Source organism: Dermacentor albipictus, chromosome 8 (genome assembly GCF_038994185.2).
Source record: "Dermacentor albipictus isolate Rhodes 1998 colony chromosome 8, USDA_Dalb.pri_finalv2, whole genome shotgun sequence".
In the NCBI taxonomy this organism is placed as follows: Eukaryota; Metazoa; Arthropoda; class Arachnida; order Ixodida; family Ixodidae; genus Dermacentor; species Dermacentor albipictus.
Window position 1 is genome coordinate 5,695,542 of NC_091828.1, and position 25,678 is coordinate 5,721,219.

The following is a 25,678-nucleotide window of genomic DNA, read 5'->3' on the forward strand; positions in this document are numbered from 1 at the left end:
TTTTCTCCATCTACTGTGCGCTATTTTTGTTAATTTGCTTTATTGTATTTGTGTAACCTATTCTTTTTTCTTTTTAGTTTTATACAAATGTACTGCTGTTTTTTTTTTCGTTTTCTACTTTCTCGAATCTACCCACTACTCTCTGTTATGCCCTCGGGCCCTGAGGGTAATAAATAAATAAATAAATAAATAAATAAATAAATAAATAAATAAATAAATAAATAAATAAATAAATAAATAAATAAAGCAATAAATAAATAAATAAATAAAGCAATCAATCAATTACTAACCTTTCTGATCGAACTGCGCTCTAAAGTGACCTTAACCCTGTACAGGAGTGGTACGATCATCGGCTTATTAAGCTCAATCTCACTAAACGAAAACTGGTTTCATTTTAACGCCAGCGTAATCCTTTGCTTTTTTTTGCACGCAATGTCTAACTCCTCTGTTGAACAAGTGCAATCTATAAGTGCCTTATCCTGCGATCTTTCCTGGGGCGCACACGTCACCTAGGTCACCTAATCAGCGAACAGATGTCTCGGTCTTTTAAAGCGTCACTTGCGTCACGGCCCGCAGGACATAAAACTTCTCGCGTATCTAGTCAGATCTAAGCTAGAATGTGCGGTGCCCACGTGGAGTCTGCAGCAGGTATACCTAAAGAACGAATTGGGATCCGTGCAAAATCGTGCCACTAGGCGTATTCATTCTTCATACTGATATGACATAAACAAAAACGCGAAATTGACTTCCAAATCTTTTCGTGTGCTGCCGTGTCGCCAGCCTAATTCGTTCACTAGGTTTTCCGCAGCTGCCCCAAACGTGCGCCCTACATCATCCCACCGACGCGCATATCCCACTGCACAGCCGATCCGTTTCAAATTGCACGCTAACGTGCTTCCACTACCCCCTTCGCTGCTTCATTTTTTTTTCGTACAGCAGTGGACTGGAATCACCTTCCCGAGACAGTGCAGCTATCACGTGTCCATGAATTTTCGCAGGAAACATCACCGCCCACTTTTTAGTATAAAGACATATTGTAACCTTATTTTTAGCGCACCCTTTATGTAAGATCCCCTAAAGGGGGTCTTTAAGGTAGTAAAGGGATGTGATGTGACATTTCTTATGTACTGCCCCTACTCACATAGTACACCTATTTGGAGTTTGCCAGGAGTTTGTAAATGAATAAATATTCCTACGGAACAATATGTGCGATCACGAAAAGGCGAGCAGTGTGAAGACGACGCCGACGATTAGAAGCTAGCGCGGGCTGTTGCCTCTTGGCCAAGCGCAGCGTAATTTCTTGTAAATATACTTGTACACAGCTTTTCGTCTGCGTCTTCCTACGTAACATATCTGGTGGAGGTGGACGTTCCCTGTACCTCGTCACGGAGCTTCGCAGTGGACGGTACGTCGAGCCTTCCTTCATGGCTCCCGGCGACGACAACCGGCCTCCCCTGGCTCCGACACCTGCTGCCACTTCGACGACCTACATCACTCTCCCCGCTCCCCGTGATCCTGGCGTATTCTCGGGCAAAGATGGGGAAGACGTCGATGACTGGATCAGCCTGTACGAACACGTCAGCCGCAATAACCGGTGGGACCCTATTATTATGCTCGCCAACGTAGTCTTTTACCTCAGTGGCACACCTCGAGTTTGGTATCGCACGCACGAAGATGAGCTCACCAGTTGGGATTCACTTAAAACACAGCTTCGAGACTTGTTCGGCAACCCCTACGGTCACCAACTTGCCGCGCAGAAGGCGCTTTCCGGCCGTGTGCAGACGTCAACCGAGCCCTATGTCACGTACATTCTGGACGTCTTGGCTCTGTGCCGCAAAGTTGACACCCATATGACTGAGTCAGACAAGGTTGCCCACATCCTCAAAGCCATTGCCGATGACGCCTTCAACTTGCTCGTTTGCAACAACGTAGCGACGGTAGATGCTGTTATAAAAGAGTGCCGCCGCCTGGAACTCGCTAAAAGCCGACGTATTTACCAGCAGTTTGCCCGTCTGCCCAACACCCCAGCGACATCTTCCTGTGCCGACACCCCTCGTCCCAACAACACTGCCGATGTTACCAGGATCGTCCGGCGTGAGATCGAGGCTGCCTATCCGGCTACCTTCGACTGCAGTACCACCAACACATCTGCAGTCACGGTCTCACTGATCCAGACAGTTGTCCGCCAAGAGTTCGAAAACATGGGTCTTCACACTATCTGCTCGGCCCATCGACCTGATACCCGCCCGGCTTCTCCGATTCCGCCCCGTCCCGCATCTTCTTACCCACGACGTTTCCGCAACCCATCTGAATGGCGCACTGCTGACGACAAGCTCATTTGTTTCCACTGCCATCGAATGGGGCACATTTCTCGGCACTGTCACAGTCGCTGGAATTCCCCGACGCGGTCTACGTATACTGCCTACTTTCGCCCCCCAGGTTGCCCTTCTCGTCCCTATGCCGCACGCTCCGATAACGCCGCTCCTGATTCTCCTGCACCGCACCGCTCCTATTCTCGTTGGCCTTCGCCCCAACAACGACAATCTCGCTCTCCCCAGCCCCGTCGCTCCTATTCGCCGACTCCCTTCGGCCGCCACTCCCAGCCGGAAAACTAGACGATGCAGCGCCTCGAGGTGACGCTGCATTGCTCTCTACGCCGCCAAATCCTCTACTGACGTTGCCCACTCATCTGAATCTTCTTGACGTGCTTGTCGAGGGCGTTTCTGTGTCTGCACTCATAGACACTGGGGCGCATTTGTCCGTAATGAGCGCTGACCTTCGTAACAGGCTCAAGAAAATTCTCACGCCCGCCACGACGCCTGTTGTCCGTGTCGCCGATGGCGGAACAGTCCCCGTAATTGGTATGTGTACCGCCCGCGTCTCCTTCGCCGATCGCTCAACAAGCGTGCTATTAACAGTCATCGCCCAATGTCCCCATGACATCATCCTCGGCTTAGACTTTCTCTCCGCACATTCTGCGCTCATCGATTGTTCCGCCAGTACTCTCCGCCTTGACCTGCCTGTTCTGGATCCTGCTGAACCACACCCCAGTCGCCTCAGTTCCGTCGACTTCGTTCGCTTGCCACCTTCGGCACTGACCTATGTTGACCTAGTGTCTTCCCCACCAGTCCCCGACGGTCACTACATCGCGGCTCCTATTTAAGACGTCCTCCTTTCACACGGATCACAGTACCTCATACAGTTTTACCTATCACGGCGAATGGCGTCTGCCTGCCAGTGGTCAACTTTGGCTTGACGACACAAGTGCTGCCACGCGGGATGTCTCTGGCCCAGCTTTGCGCATTCGAAGATCACTCAGTAGCATACATTGCAGTAGACGACACTTCATCCGATACTCCTTCACCATCGCAGTCGGCAAATTGTACCATTGCTGACTTACAGAAAATGATTGCGCCCGACTTGCCGTCCGAGCACGCTCGTGAACTCTACCGCATTCTGTTTTCCTACCACGATATTTTTGACTTTAACGATCGCCCTTTGGCCCAAAGTACAGCTGTCAAACATCGCATTAATACCGGCGATGCCCCTCCTATTCATCGCCGCCCGTATCGAGTGTCACCAGCTGAGCGTCAAGTTATTCTCGCAGAAGTTCGCAAAATGCTTGCCAAGAACATTATTGAACCATCATATAGTCCATGGGCGTCACCTGTTGTACTGGTCAAAAAGAAGGTTGGCTCATGGCGCTTTCGCATTGACTATCGACACCTCAACAGGGTTACCAAAAAGGACGTGTATCCCCTACCTCGGATTGATGACGCCCTTGACTGCCTCCACGGTTCTGCCGCCGTGTCGTGCGAAACTTCGCCGCCATAGCACGGCCACTAACCGAGCTTTTGAAGAAAGACGCCCCTTTCCAGTGGGGCGATAAGGACGCCTCTGCATTCTCACATCTAATCGACATTCTCACAACGCCTCCCGTTCTGGCCGATTTCGATCCTTCTGCGCCTACCGAAGTCCGTACTGATGCCAGCGGTCACGGAATTGGCGCAGTACTGGCACAACGCCAGCATGGCCGCGACCGTGTTACCGCTTGCGCCAGCAGGCTCCTCTCACCCGCAGAGCGCAACTATTCCATCACTGAGCGTGAGTGTCTGGCCCTAGTTTGGGCGGTTGCGAAATTCCGCCCATACTTATATGGCCGACCCTTTTCCGTTGTTACAGACCATCACGCGCTTTGCTGGTTATGCTCACTGAAAGATCCTACAGGAAGACTTCGTCGCTGGGCCTTACGCCTCCAAGAATATTCATATACTGTCACCTAAAATCTGGCCGACTACAAAAGGACGCTGACTGCCTGTCTCGCTACCCGGTCGACGAGCCTGACGAGGCCGACAGTAGTAGCACCAACGGCATTTTCTCTGTGTCTGCCTTCGCTAACATCTCCGATGAGCAGTACCGAGACCTATCGCTGCGAGCACTTATCGAGCGTCTGCGCTCAACACCTATCGACGCATCCGTTCGCCGATATATCCTCCAGGGCGCAATTCTGTATCGAAGGAACTTTCTCCCTGACGGCTCTGATCTTCTTGTCGTGCCAAAACAGCTACAACAGACTGTGCTGTTTGAGATGCATGACGCACCCACTGCAGGAAATCTTGGGGTAACCCGCACGTACGACCGCGTCCGCCACCGCTTCTACTGGCCTAGTCTCGCCCGCTCCATTCGACGCTATGTTGCTGCCTGTGATCCCTGCCAGCGACGGAAAACACCTCAGGTGCTACCTGCCGGTCATCTCCAGCCGATCATCGTCCCTGTAGAACCGTTCTTTCGTGTTGGATTAGACCTCCTCGGTGCCTTTCCCACGTCATCCTCTGGGAACAAATGGGCAGCCGTCGCGACTGATTACGCCACCCGATATGCTATCACTCGGGCTCTCCCTACCAGTTGCGCCACTGACGTGGCGGACTTTCTCTTGCGTGACATTATCTTGCTTCATGGCGCCCCGCGACAGCTGCTTACTGACCGTGGTCGAAACTTCCTCTCGAAAGTTATCGCTGACATTGTGCGTCCCTGCTTCATTCAACACAAACTGACTACCTCATACCATCCGCAGACCAATGGCCTTACAGAGTGGTTAAACCGTACTCTTACCGATATGCTGTCCAAGTACGTTTCGAAAGACCGCCACGACTGGGACATTGCCCTTCCTTACGTAACATTTGCGTACAATTCTTCCCGGCACGACACCGCCGGATTTTCTCCATTTTATTTTCTGTACGGTCGCGAACCTATCTTGCCCTTAGACACGGCACTTCCTCCTGCTGCGATCTCAACAAGCGAGTATGCGCGCGACGCCATCGCCCTCGCCGACCATGCACGCCAGCTTGCCCGTGCTCGACTGACGGCCTCACAAGCCACTCAGCAGTGTCATTACAACGCCCGCCTCGTGACGTACAGTTTTCGCCTGGTGCGCTCGTGCTCCTGTGGTCGCCCTCCCGTCACGTCGGACTTTCAGAGAAGCTCCTTTCGCGATACGCAGGGCCCTACCGCGTGCTGCGCCAGGTGACGCCTGTGACTTACGAAATTGCTCCTGTGGGTTCAACATCGTCCTCTCCGTTGGCATCAAGTGACGTCGTGCATGTCAGTAGGCTCAAGGCCTACTGACACGAAAAGGCGAGCAGTGTGAAGACGACGACGACGATTAGAACCTAGCGCGGGCTGTTGCCTCTTGGCCAAGCGCAGCCTAATTTCTTGTAAATATACTTGTACATAGCTTTTCGTCTGCGTCTTCCTACGTAACAATATAAATTATGGAGCTTAACGTGCCAAAACCACTTTCTGATTGAGGCACGCCGTAGTGGAGAACTCCGGAAATTTCGACCACCTGGGGTTCTTTAACGCGCACCTAAATTTAAGTACACGGGTGTTTTCGCATTTCGACTCCATCGAAATGTGTCCGCCGTGGCCGGGATTCGAGCCCGTGACCTCGTGCTCAGCAGCCCAACACCATGGCCACTAAGCAACCACGGCGGGGGTAAATGAATAAATAAGGCCGCTGCAGTAGCTTAGTGACTGTTGCGATGCTTTGCTGAGTTCCGGGCTGCGGGTTTGATCCAGGCCGCATCATCCGTAATTTCATGAGGGCGAAATGCAAGAACGCTGATGTGGTTCGATTTTGCTACACGTTCAATGACCGTACGTACCAATGATAATACATGAGTGCCCCACTACAGCGTGTCTCATAAACAGATTGTGTTCTTTTGCACGCAGAACGCCAGAATTTATTTTTTATTGAAAAGACGTATTAAACGAATCTTGTCTGGTTTTCTGTGAAGTTCAAGTCCCCAGAGTTGACAACGCCCCGCTTACACGTGAAGGCTCCTTTCATTGTCGCCTCATCGCTTTTCAGAATTGACACAACCCCTTTTCCGCCGTCTCGGCATCAATGGTAGAATATCGCTATTATTTCGAGAATGCAGACGGGTTGCACCGGAGGTAGCTGGAAATTGCGAGCACGGATGGCCTCATTTTAAGTGTGTCCAGTGGAGCTAAGTGGTTAGGGCATGCGTTATCCCAAGCCATAGTCAGTGAGTGCAGTTATTGTTAAGAGAGAGATGGTGAGCACATGAAAAAGGGCGAACAAGCGATCTAACACCATGTGCAGCAGCTTTCTTTTTGTAGGTGTAAATATGACTATTGTGCAGGCGACGATCATGTCTTTATCGCAGTACTTCTTTGCAGCACTACGGAGGCTACACGAACTCTTACTCAAAGGAAAGGCCGAATGCCCCTCGAGATGTGCTCATCCGCGCCACGTTGTCTGCTGAGCGATTGCATGCTGTCCTGCCTCCATGGTGGGTGGTTGAGACAAAAAATGCTACGACCACCATAACCGTAAGCTGTGTTCACACGCATGTGACAGCGAGAATTCAATTGTACGCTTTCCCTGCAGCTTGCTGAGCCTGACAGTAAGGGCCAATACCCTTGCTGCACCATAGCGTCTTCTTGGCGTCTACTTGGCGCTGGCTCTTGGCGCTGTCATCACCTATCGTGCTTCACTGCGAAAATGTTTACACCCTTACGGGTGTTTACTTGTCACCCTACCGTTAGGGCTTTAAAGATGTATAGAGGGCAATGGAGCTCTAACTACACGTGCGATGACAAAAGACGTAGTTGAAGACTATGTAATTATTTAGACAGCCTTAGCAGTATAGAAATTTCTGACAAGGAAATTTCACAGGGATGGACGTGAAGCTTTATTTAAATCACTTTTCATGTCGCCTGTCTCAACTGTCATCATATTTACTTGCAAGAAAAAGTGGGCATAAAAGATGCCATCATTGGTCCCCATCAACAGTGTGATCTTACCCCTTACATGTGAAAGTGTTAGCTATGCGGCAACCGAACACCCTGTATATATCGATAAAGCTGTAAAACTGCTTAGAATGTAGAGCATGGTAGCAAATTAATGATGCAGTGAACAGTGAGACCTTTATAGCGTTGCGCATAGTCAACACATTACCAGTGCTAATGCTGTGGCGCCATCTGCTAACTTGAAATGAATTTAACGAATCAATTTTACGAATCGGCGCCGTATTTGCCGCCCTAGCGGCGTGAAAAGAAACAGCCGATCTGAATAATTGCGAGAAAGTATACCTACTGCTTTCACCTCATTTTGAGATGGGGCTTACCGATGACGGATATTTCCTCTTGTTTCTTGCTCACAGGGGGAGTACCAGTAACAAACGCGAATTCGGATCGAAGCAGGCGGTTGGCGTGGTACGGGTGTTGCCATGTTTATCACGGTTAGGGTGGCTATTGTGGTTACCGCGGGCCACAGTAGGCCACAGTAGTTCGCGGAATATGACAGTGCATGCGCACAAGTCCTACGGTGTCATATATCGCTGTACCGTATCACGTGGCGAGCAAAAATGAAATTCTCTAGAGCAACCAATGTGTATTTTAGTTACGTGCGGAACTATATTCCGCTGCGCAAGGATATTGCCCGTGTACGCCGCGTACATTCGCTACTGCTGCAAAGTATTTGTGAAACGCGGTACAAAACGTCAGTTTCGCCTCCCGTGATGACGGTGCAGTCCATGTATGTTACGAAACGCTGACGTGTTGCGTTTCTTTCCTCCCTCCCCTCTGCCTACCAGGTGCATCGCTGTCGGTTTGCCGCATGCCGGATGTCACGTGACACACGGAACGGGGGCATTTCCAGCCTGCTGCGAAAAGATCGTCTGTCACCCGCATCTCCAATCGGTGCAAGATTCTGCACATGTCAATCCTCTCGCCAAACACACTTGATAATTTCGCACCTCCACACCATACCTTTTCTCCACAAAAGAATGACGCAATTCAGAGTGACTCACTTACGATGTACTCACTCATGGATATGGTTGTGATAGAAAATAAATGAACTGTCTATATTTTCACAAAAGGTTGGTAACGCTGCACATGTATGTCTTTAGGTCGACGAGTTCCTAGATAAAAAACTCACCTAGGTACCTTACTTGGACGGCGACGGGTCTTCTACCGCAGCGTTGTGTGTGGCAACAAAAATCTAATAGGATAATTCATCGCAATGCTTGTGGCTGATTTGGGTGTCGCGGATAATAATGGAAGAGAACTAAATGCTCCCCAATGTGGTGAATCTGGAGTTGTCATCCGGTGGTGGCCAAGCCCACGGCACCAAATGAGGGCGCCACGTTGCCTGCGCTGGAGATTTCGTGGCTCGCACTGCGACATGCCACGGTGAACAGCAATGACGTTGTGTGGACGCCGAGGCCCACACCACACACACACAAAAAAAAACGATTTGGCCCACTCCCAAAGTAGAATTAAGGTGGACTAAGGTGGAGTTGTAATTTAGGCTGATAACTTAGACAAGTGCTTCTAGTTTCGCATGCAAATTACGTGCCGATACTTAAGTTACTGGTAACATTTTAACCCCTAAATGCAGCAACAGCGTGAACAGATGTGGCCGTGATCGTGCCCGCCCTAATTTAATGCCACGCGTCCCTCTGCACGTAAGCTTCATGGTGCCCAACACAACCTATGTGCGTGAACGGTGGCAAAGAGGTCCACGGTAGAACATGGTCATTTTTATTGTGGTCATTCGATGAGCGTTGACTCAGCCTGCGCCACCGTGTTACCGCATGCGTGGCCCTCGCACTGCAGGTGAGAAGGACCGCGCAGAGACTTGCGGTGCAGTGGAAGCAGTGTTAGAAACGAGGACTGAAACACACATGACACCTGCGCTGTCTATAAACGCTTATTTTGTATGAGCCTGAGTCGCCATTTATCGCGTTGCTGTTACTGCAGTGTGCATTACCAACTAGCGCACCGTATCGCAGTGCAGAGCAACAAGGGACAAGTAGTGCGTGTCGCTGCAAAAACCACACAGCGATATCGTGCTGCGTATAAATGCACCGTCACGCAGGATCGTGTTCTGGGGCATGATAACGAAAGACTATTCCAAACTGAAGCAGGATTTGGGTACGGGCTAGTTGGTATTCCATTGGCAACATCATTTACAGCGCATAAATAGACAGAGGGACCGAAAGAATGACAAAGAGAAGCGCTGACTTCCAACTGATTTTTATTTTGAGTGCAAGCATATTCTAACGCACAGTTGAGTGACGCTACTTTAATAACTTTACGTTGGGCGAACTGGTGCCCGACAAACAGCTAAGCAAGAGCCTTGCTAAAACGTCCAAAGTCTCTTTCGCCGCAGTCCCGCACTTCTTCGCTCGTGTCCCGCGCTCATAGCACGCTGCTCCGATTGCGCGTGCCTTGCGAGCCCGTGTTGCCCGCTTCACTGCCGCTATCTTTCGCAGGTAGCAGTAAACAGCTGGACGGACGCAGGAAGCGGCTGGCGCGTGTAATTTGAAATCATCTTGTGTCATTGCACTCTTGTGTCATTGCACCATTCCGAGCTATCAGCGACCATCAGTCGTTGTGCTGGCTGGCGAATCTCAAAGACCCATCTGGACGGCTGGCAAGATGGAGTCTATGGCTGCAGGAATACGATATAATGGTCGTATACAAGTCCGGTCACAAGCACAGTGATGCTGATTGCTTGTCACGTGCACCAATTGAATACACGGAATCTACGCTTAGGGGAAATGAACAGGATTGCCCGTTCCTAGGAGCTGTGACAACATCAAAAATGGCTCAGCATTAGCGATCCGATGCGGAGTTACGCCTGCTGACTGATTACCTAGAAGGACACCCTGTCGACATTCCACGAGCTTTTGTCCGCAGCTTGTTGTCGTTCGTCCTGAGAAATAATGTCCTGTACAAAAGAAATTTTGAACATATTGCAGAGACGTTTCTGCTCGTCGTACCTTCAAAGTTACGACTCGAGATATTGGAAGCATGCCACGACGACCCATCAGCAGGACATTAATGAGTGAGCAGAACATTCGCTCGCATGCGCATGAAGTATTACTGGCCAAGGTTATTGAATTCTGTGCAACACTACGTAAGAACCTGCCGGGACTGCCAAAGACGTAAAATACCACCACTCAAGCCAGCAGGTCTCCTACAACCGATACAGCCACCGGAAACTCCATTCGCACAAGTGGGAATGGACTTACTTGGCCCCTTTCCCACATCGTCATCAGGAAAGCGCTGGATCGTAGTTGCAACTGACTACCTAACTCGATATGCCGAGACAGGGTCTCTTGCCAAAGGAACGGCCAGTGAAGTAGCAGAATTTTTCGTCACTAACATAATACTACCGCATGGCGCTCCTAAAGTTCTCATCACGGGCCGAGGAACCATATTTACTGCCCATTTGACACAGGCCATCATGAAATTGACGCACACCAGTCACCGAAAAACCACCCCATATCATCCGCAGACATATGGGCTGTTTGAACGACTGAACAGAACGCTGACTGATATGTTGTCAATATACGTGGTCATGGAGCACCGAACATGGGACAGGATACTACCATACGCAACGTTCGCGTACAATACCGCTATACAAGAGACGACTCAAATGACACCTTTCCAACTCGTTTTTGGCCGGACCGTCACCACAACCTTAGATGCAATGCTACCAGTAGATGAGACCTTCGAAAATGACAATGACGTCAGCGACTTCACACAAAAAGCCGAAGAAGCACGGCAGCTGGCGCGACACCGCATTCAGCAGCAGCAGCACATTGACGCGGACCGATACAACTTGCGACGAAGAGACGTCCAGTATGCACCTGGAGACAAAGTATGGGTGTGGACTCCCGTACGGATGCGCGGCCTATCCGAGAAGCTTCTTCGTCGTTATTTTGGCCCGTATAGGATAATTTGCCGAATTAGTCCATTGAACTACGAAGTTGCTCCAGAAGGTCAAGTAACCTCATTACGACGGCGGCATCGAACAGAAATCGCCCATGTCGTCCGAATGAAACCATGCTGCGACAGGCAATAACTGCTTCCGCCTACAAACATTGCGAGTTAATGACAGTCAAGAAACCACCATCTTCTGTATGAGCATCGGGACGATGCACTCTTGGAAGGGGGACAATATATACCAAGACGATGCGCCCCTACAAAGTACCAACCCAGCACGAGTGCGCATTCAAAATTCAAAGGAACCATGACCGCCTCCTTAAGGTGTCTACATGTTAAATTGCAAGAAAACAGCAACAAAGAGCGCAAAGGGCGGGAAGGGTTTGTAGGTTCCATTGCGCACAATGCGGCTGTATTACGCTCTTTGAAAAAGCTAGTATCTTAGCTAGGCATCCTAATGAAAACACTAGACTTATCTTTGAAGCAGCAGTTATTGCTGCAGATGACTCGGTTAGTAAGGCGTCAATTGCATTAACAGATAAAGAACTTGCTTTTCTGACGTCGCACGCGAGCGCTTCCTAATCTTAAGGAGGCGGTGATGGTTACTGTGAATTTTGAATGCGTACTCGTGCTGTCTTCGTGCTTCGAAGGGGGCGCTCTCATCTTGGTGTCTTGGTGCATATGCTTGTTACTCAAAATAAAAATCAGTCAGCACTTGTCTTCGTCGTTCTTTCAGTCCCTTTGTCTATGCACTCGTTGTAAGTGAAGGTTCGAAACTGAAGTTATTCGTAAGTCCGGACGTCAAACTGACCTGGCAGTTTATGTGAATGGGGGCAACAACCCTCGACGTTTCTTAAACAGCCCAATCAGCGCCCTTCATCTTTGCCGGTAGCATGTTTTGCTTGTTGTTTACTCCTAAAGAACCCTTATGACAACTTTATTTTAGAATAAATGCTTAATAAAAGGACAGTTGTGCGCTACTGAAAGCAAAATTGTTTTATAACCTCTTGAGGCACACACAGTTGAAGCACAAATCAAAGTAAATGCAAGTGTTTTGCATTTTTTGAGCCGTAGCTTTACGGACGTCAACACTGCATCCAAATCCATTTCGCTGTGCACGTGCATAGAGAAAGGAAAATTTAGGAGAGAGCCTTACGTCGCGCAGACAGCCTTGGCGAGCGAATGCTCCGTGTAGCCAGTTTCTATGCTGAGTGCTGGCCCAACACGGGACCTCTTGCGTAGAGACCACGGAGCAATAATGGAGATTTGCTGAGACGTCCCGTTCCCAGTAGCTATACCCGTAGTTTTTACTCAGTGCGTGCTTGTTCGGCTGCTCTGCCGTGGCGCTGCCTGTAGAGCGGGAACACTGAAACCAACCGCGCACTTTGACGTGTGATCATGCGTTGCGCCGGCAGGTTTGGCTTCAATCGCACTGCGCGACGCTGTCTGCAAAGTTATTCCTTCCTCCATGTGCACACATAAGATGGCGGATACGTGAAAAGAGCTGATCAGTTCCGTGGGCGAAATTAAGCCTACATTTGCCCGTAACGCTGCCCGATTAGATGAAATCTTGGCTGCCAAGGTGTACTTTCACCTGAGAAGAACTTTGGTAGCTGTGAACATCAGCGAAACGGTGAAAGCCTAGTGTAAGGAGAGTGAACAACGTCATTATATTTTGTGCCTAATGTCTGAACAGTAGCATCTGAACATCTTCAGTGACCGCGTGATGTTTACTTTTGCTTTTAATTATATGTAGGAAACGCAAGAATCGATGTAGATTAGAAGGCAATACATCTCAACAATCAGCGGGTGAGAAAACCTTTTTTTGAATGGTCATAACTATCTCCGAATGGTATTCCTTGAAAGAGGAGCGCACGCCTAGTAGGACGAAAGAAATGCGAGCTTGGTGGGCCATCAAGGTGGCGTGAAGTTGACGGTGAAGGTGGTCAATTATTCCAATTTCCGGTGGGTGAAAAGTGGCAGTATGGATATGGCGGACGCCAAGCAGACACATGAGTTCGCGAAAGAGATCACAGTCGAACTGTCGGCCGCGATGGGTCATAACGACGCTGGGGCATCCGAAGCGCGAGATCCATCCACTGGCAAACGCGGAAGCCACTCTAAGTGCCGTTATGTCAATGAGAGGAAAGGCTTCAGGCCAGCGGGTATAACGGCCTACTCAAGTGAGTATGTAGCGAGCACCTCGGGATGGTGGCAGCGAGTTATGTCGATGTGAATGTAGTCGAACCAGGCGCCAGGTGAACGAAATGAGTGAATTGGCGACTTCATGTGTCGCGTCCTCTTGGATCGCTGACACTGAAAGCATTCGCAAACCCAGTGGCGCGCGTTATCTAGAGTTCAAACTCGGCTACACAAAGCGTGAAGTAGCCAGACGCTGGTTGGCACCAACTCCAGGATGACTTGCACTGTGTAGCTTGCCAATACGTTGTGGCGGAGTCGGAATTAAACGAGTGGGCGTGTTCGGCCTCTTGACAAGTCGCAAGTGGTAGTGCCTAAAGAAAATTGGCAGTGGCGTAGCTCGGCTATGCCAGGATATACGTAGCGAAAACTAAGCCATAGCATGGTTAGCCTTCGTTAATCTTGATTGCAAGTCCAGGTTAGTCTGGTTGTCTAGCTATGTTGCGGCGTCAGTCGTTCGGCGCGCTGTTCGTCTGTTTTCTGGTCGATGTGTTTCCTCTTCATCTCGTTCCGATGTGGATTCCAGGCCTCCTCCTGCTTATTAGAACTTTCGTCGTCCATACTGCCGGTTCAACTGTGATTTCGGCGCACGCGAGGTCTCCTTTTCAGTCCTCCGACCTGTTATCAGGCATGCGACGCAGCTGGCGAAGCGAGCGGAGGCGAGCACAACGACGAGGAACGAAGTGTGACGTCATTTGCCTCATCGGAGCGCGGCTACGGCGAAATCGCAAGTTCGCCGCCAGTAAAGCTTTCGCTTTAAAAATGAAAGGGGCGCGTCGGACAGCGCTAACGACGCAGCAGTGGACCGGAGGTCCCAAAATCGGACGTCTGAACACTGCGCCGTGGCAGTTTCTTCGAAGTCAAGTGTGACCGTGGATATTGTGTCGATACAGGAGAAGGCATCAGGAAAGGCGGAGTCGACTTGCCCCTCAATTTACCCGATGTGCGCGGTGAACTCCGAGATGAAATTGAGGTGCCGTATCTTTCGCGCGGTATAAGTGTTGTGATCACCACGAAAAGCAAAGGTCAAAGGCTTGTGATGCGTGAGGACGTGACAGCTTGTTCCTTCCAGCAGGTGCCGGAAATGTCAAATGCCCAAGTACACTGTAAGCAGCTGCCAACCGAACGTGATGTAGCGTGTTTTTGAAAGCTCCAGCATATGGGAGAAAAACCTGAGTGGGCAGCAGGAATTGCACTGGAACGGTTGTAAGATGACGCCAGCAACCGCAATAGATCTATCTGTGATAAAAGGCATTGGTGCAATATGTAGGGGGTGTACCCATGTGCATCCATGTAAGGATGCACAAGGTGGCATCTGCCATTGCGTTTTTGGCAACTTGGAAGAATTTTTCGGCGTCGGGTGTCCAGGACACAATGGAGCGGGCGGAATGTTAGCGGTCTTGAGAAACTCGACCAGTGGTATAACGATTCGGGCGATGTTGGGTAGGGAACGGCGGTGGTAGTTGGGCAGCCCAATGAATTCACAAAGCTTTCGCAGGGACGTCCTATGCAGCACAAAAGAGATACATATCGTTTTTATAGCTTCTGTCTGAGATGATCAAGACCGTTTAAAGAAGAGACGAATAAGAAAACTTCATTGTTGAAATGTCCTATATGTCGGCTAATGCCCGGCTTAATTACTTTTTCAGACCATCTAGAACAGCTCTTCAATACGTATTCGAAAATCTGCTCTTGAAATAGGATTAGGAATAATCTATTTGCCAGCGCTCTTCATGTGCGATTTCTAAGCGGTTTTAAGAATTTATCAAGAAGATGATCTCGAAGTAGGCTCGAAGTATTTACGGTAATGTGAAGCTCGTTTTCGCGGCTTGCAGGTGAGTCGAAGCGTTGGTGTCTAGTGCAACTGAGCTCCTGGCGTAGCACCAAGGACTGTTGCCTATAAAACTCGAAGCGTCCTCAAACAAGTCGCATGAAATGGAACATGTCCACAAAATGAATCCTGAATACCGCCTCTGGTATGCAGCAACGTTTACAGCCAAAATGGGGATGACATCCCGCTAAGAAATGGGCGCATCTTGACAATCGGTCAGGCCAGGGCTTCTGGCCTTAGAGGGCATGTATTGAGAATATCACAGAGCATCGCTTTATTGAAAAAGTAATCGCTATGCAAGGTCTGAGCAAACCATATCAGAAATGCAATGTAAATGGAAATAAAAGCACATCAAGAAGAACTAAAAGTCCCAGAGACAATTCCTAATGAACTAGAAATTGATCAACAATGACTAGAACATACATAAACGAAATTCTGAGTATACATACAGTGACGAAGAGCAAGAACGCGGAGTGTGCTAAAGTTTTTTAGTTAGCATAGTAAAGAGCATATGCTATCGGATGAACAGACTGTATATATTCATAAGATGATATCACAGCGACTGCAAGAAGCAGAATGAAAATGCGAGACTGAATGGCATGGTAGCTGCCTCCAAGCAATGTTACCACTAATCTGGACGCTTGAAAAGAACACAAAAAGGTATAACCACACATACCATAAAAGATCTATCATGTGATAAAAACCAATCATTGGAATATGTCAAAATTGAAATTATTGCTTTTTGGATGCATCAAATATGTGATGTTCCGACGAAGAAGAACAACACTGAAGAGACAAGAACAGGAAGGGGAAGAAGAAAGAGAAGTGGTCACGATGGATCACTGTAAATAAATGAGTGCATTTAACTCGCATTTTATATTTAGTGCAGCCGACCGTGTAGCTTGAAGTAACGTTGGTAAGAAGAACAGATGGGCAGGCGACCGTGAAGACCTACCAGCTTGATGGCGAAGACCCAGTGCTTCTTCAGGAATCAGTGACTTCATCGGAACTGCTTCGCATCATCACTGAGAAAACTCAGCTGAACGAAGTGGCCCCCGTTGAGAAAAGTGCGGTACGAATTGATGCTTCTATGTCTGAGTTTGAGATTATGTTTCCGGTGCATTCAAGGTTAGATTCCAAGAACGAGACTGAGCACACGAAAAACGCCTTGTTGCAATTGCTGTTGCAGCAACAGACCACGCAGTATGAGCAACAGCGACTGATTCTCGATGCGGTGTGCGACTCACTAAAAGCACAGAAACCACGCAGAGAAGAAATTAAGCCTGATAGTTTCGACGGGGAGTCCAATGCCGCGAACTTGTGGCTCAGATTTTATGAATACGCATGTGCAGAAAACCATAGGACGTCACTGGACGACAAAGTGTGTAACATGCGCCTTTTTTTATTTGGCAATGCCATAAAATGGTGGGATATGCGAATCGCCAGTCAATGCCGTGATTCATGGCGCAAATGGAAAAATAGTTTTCTTTCCGCTTTTGAGCGAAATCCGGTTGACCAATGAGACGACGCAATAGCTTTCAGACACAGAGAAGGGATAGTATTGGATTATTTTTTTCGAGAAGAGACGTTTACTCTGCATTGCCGACCATAATCTACCGGACTGTAATCCTCCCGCTGATAATTCAAGGCATGACTCAGGAACCGCAAAGAGTGGTTCGTGTACACCGTCTAGCCTCCACGGATGAATTGCTTGCTTGCAGTAAGTATGTGTCCAGCGATTGTCTGATTGATAGTCCCATCAAAAGGCATAGTACTCTACCACTGAGCACTGGCGCACATGGACAAAGAGTATTTTAATACCAAGTCCGACCTTGGAAAATGGAACGATGAAAAATGTATACCTTTTGAAATCAAATCTTTATTTTGTTAAAACGGTGGTAAATCATAAAAGTGAGGACTCCCTGGCTTATACTGCAGCATCCGTAAGCCTGGTAAATCAGGAACTTGTTCTACGGAGCAAGGTGTATGAAGGAAGAATAGTAAGCGTTCAAGGCTATGCTAGAAAAACTAGAAGGCTGCAACACTGCACAGACGTAGAAGTCGGATTCGGGGGACATCATCTGAAAGTAGACTCCCTTGTCATGCAGGGTGTTGACTTTGTGTTTATTTTATCTGAACCTGCCATGAAGCGATTGAAGATGAATATTTCTTGGAGAGGCGAAGTGGCCATTGACGGATCATATAAGCCTAAGTTGTGTGGAATTGAAAATTCGCATCGAAGAGTTAGAATGCTCATGAGGTACTGACAAATTTTCCCGAACTTTTTTGTGTTAAGACGTACCCGTCAGCAGCAGATATCCTCGAGGTTTCCTTTAAGCTTCGTGACGTCACAGTAGTGCGTAAAACAGCGTATAGTTTCTCCCACGAGGAGAAGAACTTGCTAAAGGCCGAACTCCAGCAAATAAGGCCTTCAACATCCCCTTTGGCGTCACCAACCACCATACTACCGAAAGACGACGGCTCAGTTCGCCATTGCACAGATTACCGGCAGATAAACGGCCAGACTAATTTGTTTCCTTTTCCCATGCCACGAATAGGCGAGATTATAAATGAAACTGGTAGATCAAATTTTTTCTCTCGGGTCGACCTCTGCAAAGGATACTGGCAGGTGCCACTACAAGCAGATTACAAGCAGTACACTGCTTTTGTAACATCTTTCTATGTCTACGAGTACAACCACTCCCCATTTGGTTGGAAGAATTCTGGAACTTGGTTTGAGAAAATGATGAATGACATTCTTGATGAGTTCCAGGGAAAGTTTTGTAACGTATACATTGACATCATTATATACTCACGTACAAGAGAAGAGTGAATTTTCCCAAACAAATGTTGTCTTCCTAGGAATAGTTTTTGACGACAAAACTAATACAACAAAGGGGGGTCTGTACAAAGGATGCAGAAGCTCGTCAAGCCGTATGACCTACACTCACGGTGTGTTTTCCTTAGACTCGCCGGTCATTTCCGTGCGTTCATGAAGGATTACGCTGCAAAGGACGTACTCTAGTGGATCACTCCAGTGTTATCAAAATAACACTACTGCATGCTGCACGCTTTGGCTAATGGAAATTAACACTTCTAAATGCAAAACAGCGAGAGTTTCCCGTAACAAGTCAACTTTCCCCGCCTACGTACTTAGTAATACTCCCCTTGACCCTGTAATATTTTTACAAATATCTTGGTGTGCATGTTACTAGCAATCTTTCATGGAAAAGACACATTGAACATATTACGCGAAAAGCTAACCGCATGCTTGGCTACTTCAGACGTAACTTTTCTTTAGCTCCAACAAAACTAAAGCAACAACTCTACGTCACCTATGTCAGACCTAACATCGAATACACATGCTCGATATGGGACCCTGGACATGCTACACTAATAATTATCCTTGAAAGTGTGCCAAATCGATCCGTCCGATTCATTCTTAACAATTACCATCGTACTGCTAGCGTTACTAACATGAAACTTGCTCTTGGCATTCCCCTTCTCTCTTCCCGAAGAAAATTATCTCATCTCTCCCTCTTTCACAAAATCTACTATAATAACCACGAGCTCAAGTCCCGGTACATTACAACAGCATCTTATATCGCCGCACGTGCCGATCATCGCGTCAAAGTTCATGTACCTGCGCAGCACGCAGCAACCTACTCATGCTCATTCTTGCCGAGAACATGCCTGGAATCAAACTTCCCGCCTGGGTCACTGTCGCTATCACAGATACAGACCGTTTTCGCAGAGCACTAATAGCACGAATTATAAACCTACCTCATAACTGTGTCACTACCACGTTATCGCCTATTGCTATCGTTTCTTTCATTGCTTTTATTCCGTGTTTTCATTTTCTGTTCTTGTTAGATGATATTTAAGTTTTGTGCTCATTTACCTGTAGTTGCTGTATTTTCTTCGCGATATAACTATGTTCTTCACTTCTCCTTGTATTTATTTTATATGTAGTGATATACTAAAGCCTCTCCCCTCTATAATGCTTCTTGTAAGCCCTGAGGTTCGTAATAAATAAATAAATAAATAAATAAATATGGCCACATGCAGCATGCTCCTTTGACAGGTACACACATAGGTAACACTATCGCGTGCTAGCGCACTTAAGAATGAGAGATCATAGCGCGACCATAGGAAGGGATCACGAAAAGTTCTGAAAGGCTGTGTCTGGCTGCACATAATTAGAGAGGCATGTTATTCACGCTAAGAAGAATCCCTGCTATTCTTTATCCGTTTTCCTCCCGTTTTTCGCAATCACGTCGCATGCACCTTGCTTGTCAAAAACAATTAGGTGCGCGCTGCAATCAACCATCCCCACGAAAAGGAGACCGATAATGCGCTCATCTTAAAACAAGCAGCACGGATGCATGCAGCCGTGTCACGAGCAACATCTTGCTCACTGATCAAAATATATTTTCTCCCTCTTCCTTGTACCGCGTACCGCGTTTTATTTTTTCCTTTGTTGAGTTGGCGCGGGCTACCAGGAATGAGGAAGCAGGCAATTTGAATACAAGGAATCGAGTGTTTTGCTTCCACGAGAGAACGTGGTACATGAACACAGTGAAAACAAGCAAATGTACCATGTGACGCAGTGCGCGAGGACACTCTGTTCAAAAATAGCTCTCGGCTACATACCTTGCGACACGACGAGGCCTAGCGCTTTGAAGAGTTCAGTCGAGGGCCGTTCCTCCTGGAGATGTCTGATCGCTGGTCGCACACAGCTGGTCCCCATTGAATCGGCGATGTCAGAAGCTCATGCGATATTGATTTGTTCATATTCTTCGTTCGTCTGGTTATCTGTCCCTTCTAACCTCAGTAACGCTGCTGTGGCCGTCTTTAGAATCCGAGGTGGCTACGTCACCGTGACGTTTTTACCATCCGTGCAGTCATACAGTCATTGGCTGTCACTTTCCGTCGATACGGTCGTCGACGACGAAAAACTGGCCTGGCAGCGGCATGCCCGACGTCCGATCTAGCTTTCCGGTGCGACGAAAACAGCCGGATATTACGTCATTCCGGCGCGCCGCACGTCGCATCAGACGCCGGATCTGACCGTGTGTCTCCTGCTTAAGCCTTGCCATCTCTCCGTTACCATTCACACAAAGATTGCACTGTAACGGACAGTAACCAGACTTCAGCGCCTGCTCTTTCTCATATGGCATTGTGATGCACGTCACGTGCGCACTAATTTTACAGGAATCATATCTGAAGTATTGCTTGTTCCAGAAGAAAGGTCGCGAGTGCGAAACGCAGCCGTCCTTACTGGGCACAATCGTGCAATACATGCCGAACAACGACGGCGACAACAAGAATCCATTTTATTGAACGCATCAATGAAAAAGGTACAAGAATCAGACCTGCCAAAGCCTCACTGAGCTTGGCTGTCAGGGTATGGAAGGCACCAACAAACTGCTGTGGATACAAAAGAAGTAGCACACGATCGTGTAATGTGCTAACAGATAAATGAAAGAAAGGGCATAGTGAGCCCAAATTGTAGTGTCTGCTTTCATGGACAGGAGTGGATATGTGGAAGAATTATGAAGACTGAAACAAACGTTTCGGAAGAAGTAAAAAAATACAGAAAGAAATAGTCGATGCCACAAGGCTTCTATGACAATTGAACGGACAACCGGACTGCATTGTTGGCAATGATTAAGTTTGAGCATGGCAGCGCAAACAAAAAAAAAGCATGAGGACAAGGAAGAACTCATTCTGTCAATTTCTGTATTCTCATCGTTCTTTGCACTGCCATACTCGTAATGAATCCACGATACAATTATTCTATTTGAAGAGTTCTGAAACTTGACATCATTCTGGAACTTGACAAGATTCGAGTGCTTTTTGCTGGGAGTGTAGAAAAGTGTCAATTTTATTAAATGAGTTTGCAGGGCAAGAAAAAAGCAAATAAAGAATTCTAAAAATTATTTGATAAAAATTGCCAATTTATTAGCGCAGTTTGAAGGCCGTGAACACAAAATTTATCAAAGTAACATAGATGTTTCTAATTTTACTTTATTTGTGTTTATTGTTTGAGGGTAACACTGAGCGACTCATTCGTTTACTTCTGCCTGTCCACTTTCTTGCGCTGTTTTCTCCAGTGAAGCACGCGTGGTGGTACAGTGTTCAGATCGCACGGAATGTAGTAATAACACGTTCTTACCCCATATTTTGTAAGTCGGTGAGAAATACAGTTGCGTTTTTTAGGTATAAACAGCGGGAAACATAAACGGAATTCTGTTAGGCCTGTGCCGAAAATCTTTGAGAACGACAGTTTTGAGTAATAGGTTTCTGAAGCCAGGTGGAGCTGATGCTTGGAATACGTTGCTTTCTCCAAGGCTAAAGTTGTCTGTTCCGTAGTGTAAAAGAGCGAAAAATTGAAATTGCGCGCTCTTGTGAGCGCACAGAACAATGCCCGTAAAGTGTAATTATATACCGCCACACACTGCAAGAAAAAGCTTGCCCATTCGCTTAGCGCACGTAGCAAGGCATGAAGCAGAGAATATGGGAACGCGTATACGACATGCATCGATTTTTACGGTAAACGGATTCGAGATGCCAGTTCCCAGTAATATCGCTATCGAAGCCTATGTCAACATACTCGACAAAGGATGTGAAAGGATAGGGGTTACAATTGCGAGCAGAACAGATGGACGTGTGTAATGAAACCAGTGTTTGAGTAAACTTTCCTTGAAGAATTATAAAAAAAAACTTATAAAGTGCGTTTTTGATGTGCTTACACCGATGACGATTCCGACGAACCAATCCATAGACCGGCATGTCCCGACTTGAAGCATCGATATTGCATCTGAACCGTAGGGTGCTCTGGATACAAGGATGGTGTCATTAGTGTATAAAAAAGCAGTGATGCTATCAGAAACAGGTACTACTACTGAAAGGTTAATACCGTATATGGTAAATAAAAATAAGGTTTAATGTTGACGCTTGGGGACTGCCAGACTTGATTTCCGAAAAGACACATTGAAACTGTGATAACAAAACATACTGACGTCTTTCCTTTAAGAAGACCTTGAGGAGACAAAGGAAGAACCGTGGAAAAGTAGTAAAATGTTTTGAGCTATAACAGTGCACAATTGCCACGTTGAAATGATCTGTGGATATCAAGAAGTAATGATAAGAAAGTCATAATATGTTCCAAGGAAGTGTTTAAAACAGAAAACGTTCTCGGAAGAACCCTGCGTTATTCTACCCAGCAGAACAGTATATCGATCCAATAAAACAATAGGCCCATTTAAGAAGTTACTCGTAATAGTTAATGGGTACATTAGAGACCATGTTTTACGTAACAAGTTTATCCTACTTTTTCTTTACGGTATGTTGTCTTCACGGGCCGATTCCGGAGATTATGCAATCTGGAGTTACGGGCCGGTATCGAAGATATATCAATAAACAAATTTTGCCGTTCCAGTGCAGTTTAAAGTTGTGGACCATTTGTTTGTGTATTTGCGGTCTGAAAGTGATGCCTGATATTGAAGATAGTCCTGTGAAATATTAAGCACCCAGACGCGCGCCCATTCTATTCTCCTCGGGAGGGTTGACGTGATACAGAGCAGCACGCGGCCACTCCGACCTGCTCTCGTGAGTATGCGCACTCTGCAAATGTGGGCTGATATAAAAAACAGTGCCGGGCTGATTTCAGTGGCCCCACGCTCCTCCTACTTCTCTCACGCCAGGCGCAAAGCGGTAAAGTGGCGCACTCCTACCCATGTCGCTCAAGAAGCCTGTCTTCAATCGACATCGTTTTGAGGTTCAATCACCTTGCCTTCCAACTTTTTTCTAAAATATCGATGAAGCTAGGATAATGGAGATAGCCTATACTTTTCTTGCTTTCTTACGCGCCCTCTTTTGAGCAAAGAATGAAAAAGTGTGGCTTTTAGTTGAGTAGGAATAATAACAGAAAAAAATTGTGCGGTTTGGAATTGAAAGAAGAGCATAATTCCTAAATTAAACTACGCAAGTTCCAAACCGATATTGGCAGAGATGCCGGCCATGTTGATGGTTTTTAAGTTGGAATTATTTACCTGAAGTTTATCTAATAAAATTTGATAAAAGTACAGCAAACAAGCCGACTCAGATATGTTACAATTTAAAGTGCAAAAAATGGATGCACTACCAGCACTTTTCAAGACAATTTTAGGATGCTGATACAGCCGGAGTTGTCACGGTGTCAAAGTCTGAGTCTTCCGTATGTCCGGATACACTGCGTGCATTTGCAGTTGTAGAGCTCAGGTCGTCAAGCGACGAATCAGAAGCTTTCGGAGGCGTTTCATTTGAGTCTTGCTTGTCAGTGTCGAGCTGGCTGGCGGGGATGATGAGGTCGGAAACATCTGTCAGTGGCTCGTCCGTAATCGTTCTGTTTGCAGAGAATGAGTCGGTTTCGCGTCCCGCGATGCTTTCGGCAGCGCTACAGTCGGGCCACGGGCAGCAGGCAGGAAAATCACCGCTTCGCTTGCGCAGAACGCAACCAGGGGGCGCCTTCTGGTAGAGGCCGTAATGACAGCTGCGTCAGATGTGCGAAATTCTGGTGAGTTTAACGACAATGCGCCATACCATACAGCTTCTTCAAAACGTATTTTGCAAGAATGCACTATCAGTGTTTCACTTAGTTTCTAACATTTTTTCACCAGTGTGCAATAAAAGACGTCTGACGTGGTTCTTAAAAGGTCCCAATTGAAGTCATAGCGCTGGATTGAGACGGACAAGAAAGAAGACAGGAAGTGCGCATTGATTATGAAACAGTTATTGCGTCTTTGAATGGGTCCTCTTAAAAGTCGCTGACTGCTTTGCCTTGCTTATATGTCATTAGATTGTGTGACCTGGTCTTACATTTACTGCATTGTAATATGATCAGCATTTTCTTTTGGAAGTTCTTCCTTTTCGGGGTATGTATAATGTTCGACCGTGTTTAACCTCTTTCACAAACACTTGTACCATTCGATACCCAACTAGGTATGAGCCATTGAGTATGTGCCTGAAATGATTATTTGCGCGACTATAGATGTGTCCGAATCGACAACTTGGGAATACAGGCATTGGGTCATTGTTCCACTGGCTGTGTGCCCAAACAGTCTACTTCAAGTGGAAAACTTGGGTCGTCGTGTATGTGCTGTTGGGCACCGGCCACTGTGTATGTGGCCAATAAGACAACTATGGGCACTGATTTCCTGAATTCTCAATTTCAGTCGTTGTGCATGCGCATTTGGGCTGTGTCCCCCTGTATATTGCGAAATAGACAATTGTGGCCACTGGATATGTGCAAATGGTCCTCTGACACTAGGGATCGGCCAGAATAAACAACTTGAGTCATTGAGTAAGGAATACGCTCTCCCGCTATAGTGATTCAATGCTAATTGCATTAAAGTAGATTGTCTCATTATATATGATGCCGGTTCAATTCCGCCCAGCATCTATAAACATTTACACGATATTTTTTTCATCAAAGAGCGCCACCTACCAGTGGCCAAAACCCAGAGGCCCAAGTCGGTGTCAAAAATTCTGGAGCGGCACATATCCTGTGGCCCAATTCGGCTTCAGAAAAGTTATAGTTTCGCCCGAAAGGAGAGGCATCGATCGCGATAGTGAATTAGTGGAAAGCTATACAAAATAAGGACAGTTTTATCGGCCGTATTAACTTGTAAACACAGGCATACTAATTAAATTAACAAGCCTGGTATCACGCGCACAAGCGCACTTGATAACATCGCACTCGATCACCGCGGATACTCACTGTGAAAACGATGCAGTGAGGAAATGCGGCAGAAGCAGCGAGCGAATTGACCTTCATGCAGCTGCTCGCGTCAACGCGAAGTACGCTGTGAAAAGACAGCCCAGCTCGGACTATGTACCCGTCGGAGATGGTTTTCAAGATACAGCAGCCCAGCCAGCAGTGGCGTAGCTAGGTCGTCTGGCACCCGGGGCCCATAGGTCTTCTGACACCCCCCTCTCCGGGTGTAGCCGGCAGAAAGAGGGGTGCCTTCAGACGTATATGACACCCCCCCCCCTCACTGGCCCCTTGCACCCGGGGCCCACGGCCCCCCGGCCCCCCCCCTGTTGCTACGCCACTGCCAGCCAGCACGCGCGGCTGCCCGGGCCGCGTGTAAGGAAAACATATCCCTTGGGCCTCGGGAGGGGGGGGGGGGTTAGAGTTACGCGCTTATTGTCTGTCGCCGTAGGCCACTTCCGCTGCCATGGCGGCACCCAGGCCTTGGCCGCCTACGTTCTCTCCAAGATTTAAGTTTGTTTACGCTCCGACACTGGGCTGCCACCGCAGTGAATGAGATGGACCAGTGGGCACTGCCGCCCGTTTGATGATAGGAGCACACATCACTTGCATTGCGGTGTATCGGAGGC

At 47.7% G+C, this 25,678-nt stretch overlaps 2 protein-coding genes across 5 annotated transcripts in view; one reads left to right on the forward strand and one right to left on the reverse strand.

Annotated features, from left to right (window-relative positions):
* LOC135910437 (uncharacterized) overlaps nt 1-8,404 on the forward strand; it is a 149,866-nt gene extending 141,462 nt beyond the window's left edge. For 2 of the 4 annotated variants that reach the window (XM_065442474.2, XM_065442476.1), the window contains 2 exons: nt 6,703-6,815; nt 8,121-8,404. In XM_065442474.2, coding sequence (XP_065298546.1) covers nt 6,703-6,815; nt 8,121-8,161 — 154 coding nt within the window. In that variant the 3' untranslated portion in view covers nt 8,162-8,404. The remainder of the gene's footprint in view (nt 1-6,702; nt 6,816-8,120) is intronic. The other 2 variants (XR_010567065.1, XM_065442477.2) reach the window with 1 other exon arrangement.
* Nucleotides 8,405-20,609: 12,205 nt separating this feature from the next.
* LOC135910439 (uncharacterized) overlaps nt 20,610-25,678 on the reverse strand; it is a 66,466-nt gene continuing 61,397 nt past the window's right edge. The window contains exon 3 of the mRNA XM_065442478.1: nt 20,610-23,828. Coding sequence (XP_065298550.1) covers nt 23,462-23,828 — 367 coding nt within the window. The 3' untranslated portion in view covers nt 20,610-23,461. The remainder of the gene's footprint in view (nt 23,829-25,678) is intronic.